A 12,309-nucleotide genomic window follows, 5' to 3' on the forward strand; every position below is an offset into this window, starting at 1 on the left:
TCATTCTTACATGGCGGGGACCAGAATGCATCCCACCACGGCTACATTACCCATTCAAAACATTCAGAACCGCGCTTTTCTTCTTTTTTCCTTGTCAACATAAAGGCAGTGAGGTGCGCCTTGTTTTCGGCCCCTTGTTCAACTGCAAGACATGCTTAACTTGCGGGATGATAACGTATAACTCGTGCCTACAGACACATTTGCCAAAGAAGCAAAATGGAAGAAGAATATTGCTGTTTGATACAGACGTGTTGATGCCAAACCAGCGCTGATGTTTACCTGGACCTGCGTCATAAACGCAAGAAATAGGTTTTACCTTTTATTTTACAGCTTATAAAGCATGTATGCACATTAATGCAATATCATATTTAAACAACAAAACTGTTTACAAAAAGTCAACATATGCGCGCGTTGTTGTCTTTTCATCACGCAGCGCGCGCACTTGAACCGCGAGGGAGAGAGGAAACCATATAGCAAGACATAATCTTTAAAATAATGATTTCTATTAAAAATGTAAAAAGGTTTTTTGATTATAATAATAACAGCGGGGCATTAAATAAATGCATATTTTCCATGGAGCGAGAAATTTGTTTAATATAAAATGTGTTTATTATATTAATTTGTTTAATATAAAATTAATAGTAATCTGACCAGTTAACTGTTAATAACCGATTAATGAGTGGCGGTTGTCGGTTAGCAAAATTAACCGAATTGAGCATCCCTAATCTGAAGGACTCTCAGACCATAAGAAACAAAATTCTCTGGTCTGATGAGAAATTTAACTCTTTGGAGTGAATGCCAGGTATTATGTTTGAAGAAAACCAGGCACCGCTCATCACTAGGCTAATACCCTCCCTACAGTGAAGCATGGTGGTGGCAGCATCATGCTGTGGGGATGTTTTTCAGCAGCAGGAACTGGTAGACTAGTCAAGATAGAGGGAAAGATGAATGCAGCAATGTACAGAGACATCCTGACTGAAAACTGGTGGACGGTTAATCTTTACAACAACTCGGTGAGTCGGTGAATGTCCTTTCCTTGAGTAGTCTAGGCAGAGCCCAGACCTAAATCCTATTGAACATCTATGGATAGATATGAAAATAACTGTACACCGTCGCTTCCTATCCAACCTGATAGAGCTTGAGAGGTACTGCAAAAAGGAATAGGGAACAATTCCCAAAGACAGGTGTGCCAAGCTTGTGGCATTATATTCAAAAAGACCTGAGGCTGTATTTGCTCCCAAAGGTGTATCAACAAAGTATGAGCAAAGGCTCTGAATACCTATATGTAATTTTTCAGGTTTTTTTATTTTTAATAAATTTGCAACAATTTTTAAAACTCTTTTTTTTCACATTGTCATTATAGGGTATTTTTTGTAGAATTTTGAGAAAGTAAATGAATTTAATCCATTTTGGAATAAGGCTGTAACATAAAAAAATGTGGAAAAAGTAAAGCGCAATGAATTATTTATGGATACACTGTATTATAAATTCAAATTTTGTTTCGATTTTATTATTCGATCAGTCAAAATTAGGTCAGAGCCTTAATCAAAGTTGATTTCCATGTGTATATTGTCAGTAAAGCTGGTTGTTGTAAATCTCCAGAGGTAGCAGCGTTTAATAAAAAAAAGTCATAGTTTACTGACAAGCTACTCAACTGTGAATTCAAAATTCCAGCAAATTTAATCTGACAATAATAAAATTAAGTTAATCCGTCAATAACTGTAAATTAATTATTCATAACAACCATCATTCAATGAATATCCAGTTAATAAACTATGTTGCGTCTTGGTGAACTACGGCTCTATGTCTGAAAATGTTGCCACATCTAAAATCATGTGAAAATACCACATTTTATATGATTTTACTCCAAACACGCCTAAAAATAAATACTTTATCCACAGCAAAAAGAAAAAAAATATATTTAGAGTTTCCATGTGAGATTGCTCTCTGGTGTTTAGAGGGGATTTACTACTGATTACAGAACCGTGCTTTTCTCTCAAAATGTGCTTGACAATCACATCATTGGGTAATTGTGTTTCTAAATTAATGTGTTAATTGGTCAGCTATTAGTTAATTCACTATTTTTCATGAATTTTTCAGTTTTATACTTAAAGTTGCTGAATCAATTATACAAGTTCAAATGTATTTTTGTATTAAATAAATACTGAAGCAGGCATGGGATAGAATGCCATTATATGCACTCTGCCTTAGTATATGCAGGCCAACAGAACAATTGCACACGAAATTGCAGTTGGCCTTGTAATGTCAAGCTTAAGGCTAATTCCTTTGGCTTATCGCACATTTTTCATGCTTTGTGTTTGCTATTCTCTCTAAAATCTCATCTTTGGTTTTTCTATTTGCCCCTGTTTAACGCACTTTGTCTTGGCAAAGATTCTAATCAATTTTTTCGTGCTTAAACTGAGCTAGCTTTTGTATACACTCCATTATGCCTGTCAGCCTCATTCTTGTTTGGTAAAGGGGTGCTGTGAGCTTCCAGATGTTTTCTTGGCAGTGAAATATGACCTAAAATGGGTGAGTCAGCTTGATTCAATGGAGAATCAAACTAATGGCAGCAAATTTGTGGCGTTCAGATTTCTTGCTGAGGGTATACACACTATATGAGCAGTGTTTAGGGGACATGGTTATAACAGGAAGGAAACTTTTTAATCTTCTAACGAACTGAATATATGTTATGTTCATACATTAGCTGTTTCTTGAATGTCAATGCGCTTAAGTGTGTTTGAATCCTGAACCGTGTTCAATGAAGCAGAATGGTGTTGGTCAAAAATGTTTTACTTAACACTTACTGTACCATCAGTTGGGGTTTGAAGTATGTGATGCTCATGCCTTCACCAGACTTTACGTTGACTATTAAAATTAACATGTCAGCTGGATGAGTTTTACTAGTCATGCAGCAAACCAGCTTGAAAAGTCTGTGGATTTTCTCATTTATTGAACCACTTTATTTTAAATTACCAAAATTACTAAGGGAAAAATCTGATTACTTTAACATTTTATTTAACAATTAAGTTTATTTCATTAAAGTGTGTGCAATGGTAAAGGTAGATCAACATCTGTAAGATGTGAATAATAATGATAAATTAAACTTCAAATTCTGTTACCACACAAATTATGAGAATAAAATCTGAGCTTTCAAGTAAACGATCCAGCCATCATTATTCAAACACATACTGCAACATCATGAATTGTGAAGTTGAATGACTATTACCCCCTATGCTAAAAAATGTTTCAGATGGGGAGCTAGTGGCGGTATGCACAAGAAAAGAAACCAAAAAGCCACTCTGGTGACATCCTTTTTTTTATTTAAAACTCACTGCTGCTTTATGGCACTCATTTTCACATTTGTTGTTATTCTGACCTTAAGCGACAATCGCGAGCATGTGCTTTCCTTCACCTTTTTCTAAGGGGTCTTCTATAATTAGGTGACAATTTTCTCAAAGGATGACAAATGGATAAATCATTGCTAAAGTTTGTGGAGAAGTGAAAAGCACTGCAGTGTTTGAGTGCGCTGTGTTTGTCTGAGGTGATAAGTCTACCGTTAATACTTAATTGTCTTTATTCCATATAGTGTGAAGCAGATTGGGTAGTTCTTGTTACATGAATCGCAGTGTGCTTGGACCATTCGGAAAAGTTCAGATGTTTTTTAACTAGTAGTACCTGGAAAAAGTTTGTGCATCACACTATGTGCATGTCGCTGCTTCTCCATGGGAAATGACATATTGACACAAGCTAATTGGCATTCCTTCCAAGGCGCTCGCTCAGCAGACACATTTAAAAAAAAAAATGTAGCCTTTATACCGAAACTTTATACCAAACTTCTTTTTTTATCATTATTGACAATGCTGTTCAGTCAATAAATACAGATATCGATTTTATTGCCCTACCTGAAAATACTAGCCTTGAGTAACTGATAAACTGAATAATGGGTAATCCTGGTTGACATTTCACAGTGCTCACAATTTACTAACAAACTTGTTCATAAAATGTAAAGAGCTAAGGATGATAGGAAAGATTATGTCTGTAAGCAACCTGAAGTTAAAGATAATGTAACACCTGGAGTTGGTGATGATCATGTGGTGACTGTGGGTTCAAAAGCAGTTTTTGCCGAGAGTGACTGACATCTTAATCTAGCTACTGCTTTAATTTCTGCCTGTCAGCACGAGGAGTTGCTGTTGTTTGTCTGCACTCTGTTACTTAATATGTGTTGCTCTCCTTCAGTCACTTTTAAACTCTATCCTTCACACAAGAGCACATTTTCTTTTTAAGAGCTCCACCATATAAACGTTTCCTAGCAGACATTTACAAATTGATCAACCATCAAACAGACCTTATTTTTGCTTCAAAGGTTTAATATGGTTGATGGATGTACTAGACTGACTGTGGCATTGCAAGTTGAATCAATTTTTACCCCCAAAATATTATTTGGGAACATTTTTAAAGATCACACTATATGTACTTGAGGTACAGTGGGATCTTTGTTTGGATTGTGATTAAAATGCATTGCTTTTTGTTTTTAAATGCTACTCACATTTCCTAGAATAGGTTTCTTGTGTATTGCATAAAGGGTCTGTGCTTGTCCATTCGCTTGTAAATATCTGCAGTTGTTCAGTTTTTCTGCCTTGTATGTAAGGAAGAGTGCATCAAGAAAAGGTTTGAGAACCTCTGGCTTGCATGACTATTACAGAAGAATTCATTTGATCTTAGGTTGCAGCTAAGGAAAAATAATTGCATTGACACATGGAATGCTCTGTTTATGTTTATCTCAAAAGATTTCTTTTTTGAACATTGTGAATAATCCATAAGGATGGTATACTTTTTTCATTTTTATATTATTCAAAAAAACAAACCTGAAAGATATAAACCAATTCTGTCACTTTCCAGCAAGGCTTTGAACCCAACTGTTCTTTCTTCAAGCTGTCAGCAGTATAGCAGCGGTTCCAGTTACACATTTCTCCTCTTTCCTCACCTCTTTCTCTTCTCTTCACGCTGCTCATGTTTCTGCTGGAGATGCTACTCGGATTGCATCATTAGGGTTAATCAGAATCTCCTGTGAAGAAAGCCTCTGGAGATAATTACATTTCTTCTTATTGTCTCGTTTTCTGTTGCTTTCTCTTACTGATCCACATTCTTGCGAGAGCTGATTGGCATGACAACTGCTTTGCCTCCAACATATAAGCCATAGCTTACAAAAGAGACATCCATTGACATCTAGACTAAACCATGTAGCCTGTGCTGAAATGTTGATCCAGAATGCTGATTTATTGTCCCACTGACCCACTGTGGCAGCGGTTGCTGTTCTTTGCCACCCAAACCGTTGTGCACCGTTGTGCAAATATTGATGCTTTTTTTCCCCTTTTCCCCCAAGCTGAGCTAATAAAAGAGGGCTTTTGTATGAGTAGTGTTTTATGAGAATCTTATGCCTATGTTTCTTGTCCCACTTTATGCACGAGTCGGCAGTTCCCAAAGCCACAAACCCCACCCATAAACCTTCATCTGGGTTTGAAGAGTGGCGTTTGATTGTTTGCTTTGAGCAACAGTTTACAGTAGAGCTCTTGTATTGGAAATTATTTTGAAGACCTTGCACCTGAATAAATTCTTTAGGTATAGGCACACATGATCTGTTTTTACATTTTAAGCAATTGAGAAAAAATGGTTGTCTCTGCAAAAGTTATATATTGAACATAATCCTGTTGTGAACATGTCAACTAAGTAAACTTTTTTTTGTTCTCCTTCTTTATTTTACCTCACAAGAATGCTACAAGTATAATATACTGCTTACATCAGGGGTCTCAAACTCAATTTGGTGAGGGGCCATACCCCAGGGACTGACAATTCATATGAGTGCTGTATTAACATTCAAGCACAAGAAAAAAAAAACTGATCTTATTGATGTTCTCAGACATTCGTCCCTAGAGTATATGCAGTCAAAGCTCCTTCTTTTTGTTTCATGTTCTACACAATGAAGGGGTAGTATAAATTGCTTTGAAAATGCTACAATTTAATTATAGTAATAATAATAATAATTACTATTATTTTTATTATGTCCCAATCAATTGTTGCTTAACCAAAAGTTTAACAGATAGTCTTAAGACAGCGAAACCAGATTGGGTTACTTTAGTGACTTTGCTGGCAATTGATCCTATCCATACCTTTTTTTTTATTTATTTTTATTTTTTTTTAACTACAACAAAGAGGGAGAAAGTATGTAGATATTCACATTTACTTTAAGATGTTCTATTCAACCAGTAGTAAAATTTTACTAATGCACATTTTTTATACAATTCTTTAGAATTTGAGGAAAATCTATTAATGAGACCATTTGAATCGAATATTAGCAAAATGATCAAATTAACACCACCAGCATAACGTGTAAGCCACAAAAAAGTGTTTGTACAACAAAGTACAGGTGGTGTAAAACTTATCAAATGACCCTTGAATTTTTACAAAAATAGAGCTTTAGTAAAAATAGAGCACTTACAGACATATATTTTGTATATTTTCATATATAACGTTTAAATCAGCCACAGAAATAATCTGAATTGTACGTTACTCTCGACCACACACTGAGGAAAAACCGAAAGTAACCTAGATATATAGTACACAACTTTAAGTGTCCAGTAGGTGTGGGGTCAAAACCACAAGTGGCTATATGCGACTGCACAACAATGATAGTGATTCACAAACATCTGTTTTGGCGGACCGAATCTCGTTATATTTTGACGTCAGTTGCGGGCCAGAGAGAGAAAGAGAGAGGGCCACAAATGAGACCCCTGGTTTACATGGAAGAAATAACATAGTTCACATGTTTTACCTCAGATGTAATAGTGGTAGATTGTTTGACAATTTGTGTATTTAGTCCTTGCACAGATAATTGTGTAATTTAAATTTGCAATAATATTTATTTTCTTTACAAAGTTCCATTTAGAAGTTTCTGTAGGCTACAACCAAATTCTTTCTTATCAACTAAAATAGAAATCCCTAAAATAAACAAAAAAAGCATTGAAATTCTTTAGTAGAATTAAAATATACATAAAAATGAATAATGCAAGAAATGTAGATCAGTGGTGAAGTGTGAAATCTATGCAAACTCATTGTGTTTTTCGAATGTTTTCATAGACTTTCATTTAAGGAACAATATTACATTTTTAGTTGCTCAGAAAAAATGGCTCAGAACAACATTGAATAATAGCAAATCTGGAGTGGACCACTTTATGTTAGTGATTGATTGTCCATGTCTGTGTGTAATAGTACATGTACCTAAATCGTAAAGCATATTTTTTTTCTGTCATGTGATATTTTTCTTGGGCTCAGACAGATGACATGCTTGGTTGTCTTACAGGTCAGACAGAGGGCCGTGTTTTAAAAATATAATAAATCTAGCCCTTGTTCACCAAAGCCAACACTCTACATGAAAAACAGCCTCACACTTTTTTTTTTTTTTGTTTTTTTTTTTTTACAAACACAAAGCTCTACTCCCTCATGTTGTAGCCTGGTTGTAACTCTTTCTTCGTGGCTGATGAGAGATGCTGGCTGCTCTGGCTGAAGGCTTTTTGACCTGGAACCTCCTCTTTTGTCGCCTTGCAGTCTTTTAAGTAAACAGTCTGTGTGTGGGAGTGTGAGAAAGGGAGAATTCATGTAAATCAAAGCTGCACTGGGTTGTCATGGTGTGGTTTGGATTGCTCAGCAATTTCAGCGTTATTGGCCATGTTGCATTGACATGTTGACAGAAAGAGTTCTTTTTCTTTTGTTTGCTCTCACTGCTCCTGTATGTCTTTGTCACATGCTCAATTTATGAATGTATTCAGGTTTGCAGAGCCAATTATTGGTCTTTTTTGTCATTTCTGTTCTTTTATTTAAAACTACTTGTAAATGCATGTATACGGTCACTTAAATAAGTATTGTTAAAAGTATCATTTTCCTTCAGCTTAATCCCTTTATTTATCAGCAGTCGCCACAGTCGAGTGAACTGCCAACTTGTCCAGCATATGTTTTATACAGAGAATGCTCTTCCAGCTGCAACCCAGTACTGGGAAACATCCATACACACTTATTTACGCATATACACTACTAATTTAGTTTATTCAATTCACCTATAGCCCATGTCTTTGGACTGTGGGGGAAAACCAAGCAACCAGTGAAACCCAATGAGAACATGCAAACTCCACACACAATTGCCAACTTACCCAGTTGGGGCTTGAACCAGCAACCTTCTTGCTGTAAGGTGACGGTGCTAACCATTGAGCCAACGTGTCACCCCTGTAAAAAAAAATAAAAATTATAGTTGCAATCTAAACAACTACATTCTCTCCTGCAAAAGCCTCAGAAGTACATCATGTTGTCCAACAGCTGCATTGTTTATTTGACAAACTGTAGGGAGTTTAGTAATCTGCTGTCATTCTTTGTGAGTGGAATAATGCACATAAGTGAAGAGGCTGTACAAGTTCTGATATTGCAGAATATCGCACTGCTATAAGCCAATCTGATTCGAGAATTTTTTATATATATTTTTTATATATATATATAGCAAACTTTTCATTGGATGGATAAATAAATGGACTAAGCCAAAAAGAAAATGAATGAACAAATGTCTTCAGTAAATTACAAAAATAAAACCAAAATTATATTTCACTTAAAATAAGCAGATAAGTTTCAATGAAAACCATTTATATTTTATCCATTCGACCAAGCATGGATATTAGTACATTTCTGATAACTCTAAACAAAAAACAATAACAAAAAAAATATATATATTATTTTTCATTTATCTTATATCATTTACTTAGGATGTTTTGTGACCGTTCAAAAGAATGAGTTTATTATTGTATTATTTACTCCAAATCTCTCTCTATTCACAGAAAAGCATCATCTTGACGTGCATCATGGATTCCTGATAAGATCTTCCTGACCGTAATCTTTTTCCCTGGACTCATCATTGGCTCAGTGATGAACCACACACCCAGTCCCCACATGACCGAGGCCGCCAAGTCCGGGGCAGGTTTGCTGTGCGGCTTGGGCTTGGGCCCAGATCGGGTGCGCTCTCCAGACAGCCTGACCCATACGCCCAGCCCGTCAGGGGGAACGCCCAGCTCCAGCCCTCCTCTGTTGCTCTCTCCAGGGCTGGGTTGCGATGGCATTGGGGACTGGGAGAGCCGCGAGGAGCTGCGTCTGCGGGAGCTGGAGGAGGCTCGGGCCCGGGCCGCTCAAATGGAGAAGACCATGCGCTGGTGGTCGGACTGTACAGCCAACTGGAGGGAAAAGTGGAGTAAGGTACGGGCTGAACGTAACCGGGCACGGGATGAAGTCAGACAACTGAGGCAACGCTTGGACGCTCTTACCAAAGAGCTGACGGGTGCTCGACGGGAGCGCCAGGAGCTGGCTGCGGAAAACGAACAGCTTCGTCTCGAGGCTCAAAGGGTCCGAGCTGAACAGAGCTCCCCAGAGAATGCATCTAATGCACCAGAATCAAACTCCTCCACTGCCTCCACACATTCCAACCAGCCAAGAGAAGCAGAGATTAAGCAGGACAACCAGGATGAGGAGGGTGTGAGAGATGGGCCTGGCTCTCCAGAGCAGGAACCTGTGAGAGACATAGGCACTGACAAACTATACAAGCAGAAGGTGAGTCCAACATAGATGTTTTTGAAAAAGATTTTTTGCTCTCTAAAAGTATGCAGTAGTGTCCAGCAAACATGAAAATTAAAGATAGTTAAACGTGTAATTGAAAAAAAAACGAGCCAGGCTGTGGTATATGTATATGATGAGTAAAGCCTAGTTCACACTACAGGATATTAAGCCTGATTTGAGCCTGATTTGGAAGTTAACGAGCTCGCCGACAGATCGGGCTGTGATCTGGAAAAAATCTGCAGGTGCATGGCGCTCGGCAGTCTTTATGTGTAAAGTGAACTTCTGAACAATGCATCAAAGAGGCTCGCTGAAGCGTCGCCGACACCTCGCAGACAGAAATCCAATATCTAGCATGCTGAATATTCGGCAGTTCGCCGACTCGACCCCACATGCGGTCAGATGTAGTGACAAGCCACAGCCAATGAGAGATTACATCAGCATGACTTAAATGGCCATGTGCTCAGGAGCTCAACAGAAACATCTGTGATTGGCCAGAATGGCCATCGATGCACTTGCTTCATTCTATGTTAACACGGACATGAGAGTAGGCTACATTAACAGTGGAGCTAGAATTCTGTAGCTAGTAGAATTACCATACTGGTCATTCTGACTGTTTTCATATACAACGTCATATTGTCACATCATATTTACATTCAAAACTTTTATTGAGATAATAAAAATGAGCTTTGAATATCTGTTATGATATTTTATGATACCATTACCCTAAAAATATTATCTGTTTTGGTTATACAGCCTATATATATATATATATATATATATATATACTTTCAAACAGGAGCTATTTCGTGGCACAGAATATGCTGATTTGAAATGTATACCTGAAGTAAATTTATGTTTTATCAGAAAGTTATGTTTATGTTAGCAGGAAGTTGCTAGTTAAAAAACGATCATGCATATTGAAAACCACAGCGAAAAGTCCCCACTATAACATATTGGTCATTGTGACCAATATGGTAATTAAAGGTAGAAATGCTCAGTTCTTCACTGTTTTGTAATAATAAAAAAATTATAAAAATATTAAAAAGAAATACACCGATATTTAGAAAACGTCAGGGTGTTTATAGATATGTTATTGTTATTTTAATTACAAAAATTATAAACTCTCTGACTGTCTCTGTAGTTCTAGTGTTAAAGCCACATCTATCCACTTGAACCTTGAAGATGAGCGATTTATCTGCTGACGCATCAGCTGGTTGATGATGTTTTTAAATGCTCCCTTGAAAGCTTGAATCGCTGTCAGTGATGTAATCAGCACACAAGCAGCCAATAGTGTTCAGCTTTTTCTGATGAGTCCTTTCTCAAAATTTCATAGGCTGTGGTTTGGTAGCTTGACTGGGCAGTTGGCGAATGACTTGTTGTCAGATCATGTAGTGTGTGAGCCCCCCTCTTGTGGATCATTTACGTAGTGTCATGTAGTGTGAACACCACAGCGATTAAAAGACACAAAATCAAGTCATTTAGTGTAAATAGCAAAGTGATCTGCTGATGTTTAAAGTCATGTAGTGTGAACTAGGCTTAGGGCTGCAAAGGAGCAGGAGCAACACTTGAAGTTATGCTGGAGAATAACTGAATATATAAAGCACTGATTGTAAATGTTAAATAACCATATGAAGCTATAGCTGTGAGATGCTTTCAGGAGAGTTAGTGACATATTATCAAATTATTGTACCATTATGACAATGTATGTAATAACTTAGAAAAATGGACATCTATGGGTAGACAAATGTATACAAACAGAACTAAAGACCTAAAAAGATATAATGCACCTAAAGATCTAATAAACCTCTCGTTAAAGGAAAACATTCTTAGATGGTCAAAAGTTAAAACAAGAACACAAGACACTTCTGATTGTCCAGGGGGGGACTTCAGGTTGTCCTGAAGGGCTTCTTTCCGACCTCTTGGATTTATGTTTAAATAAAGTCTATCTTCTAGTATTGAAAATTTCCAGATTGATCAGGGTTAATTAATGGAAAGGCTGGGAACTTCAAAATTTTCAGAAAGGACTAGTTGGTTGGTTGATTGTTGTTTCTCTTAAGATCCCAATTGGTCACTCAGTAATGGCTACCAGAAACAGAATGCTGATGTAAGCAAGCAGGGGTATGCTGAGAGCAAGGCTCCTCAGTTGAAGAAGCAGTTACACTCGTTTAGTTGCATTAAAGAATTAGTTCACCAAAGAAAGATATTTTAGTTTATGTCCGAAAGCTCTCTAGCCCATTTTTAACAGCAGCAGTACTGAGATCTTCATACAACTGAAATAATAATAATAATACAAAGCTACAAAGAACCTTTTGTTCAGCAAAAAACACTGTAAATATGACTTTGTTTGCATATATCTTCTCTCCTGCATCAGGTTAGGTCACTGGTGTTAAAGCCAGTTCCAGGAGGGTCAGAGCTCTGCACAGTTTAGTTCCAACCCTAATTAAACACACCTGATCAAACTAATTGCGTCCTTCAGGCTTGTTTGAAACCTACAGGTAAAGCTGCGGTCACCCTGGAGATAAAGCTTGCGAAATTCTGTAGTATGGCGCTGTGAAAAGAGGCGGGATTAAACAAGATGATTAGACATAAAAAAGCGAGTGATTGGTCCATGTTTTAAATTTCTGTGCAGGAAGTTCATGCTTTGATCCCCAATTGGTCTCACGC

At 37.1% G+C, this 12,309-nt stretch overlaps 1 protein-coding gene across 2 annotated transcripts in view; it reads left to right on the plus strand.

Moving 5' to 3' along the window:
* ccdc102a (coiled-coil domain containing 102A) overlaps positions 1–12,309 on the plus strand; it is a 112,468-nt gene that overhangs the window by 39,983 nt on the left and 60,176 nt on the right. For both annotated transcript variants that reach the window (XM_087258850.1, NM_205552.1), the window contains 1 exon segment: positions 8,877–9,639. In XM_087258850.1, coding sequence (XP_087114976.1) covers positions 8,965–9,639 — 675 coding nt within the window. In that variant the 5' untranslated portion in view covers positions 8,877–8,964.

The sequence above is a fragment of the Danio rerio genome, chromosome 7, assembly GCF_052040795.2.
Source record: "Danio rerio strain M-AB ecotype USA chromosome 7, GRCz13ab, whole genome shotgun sequence".
Taxonomy (NCBI): Eukaryota; Metazoa; Chordata; class Actinopteri; order Cypriniformes; family Danionidae; genus Danio; species Danio rerio.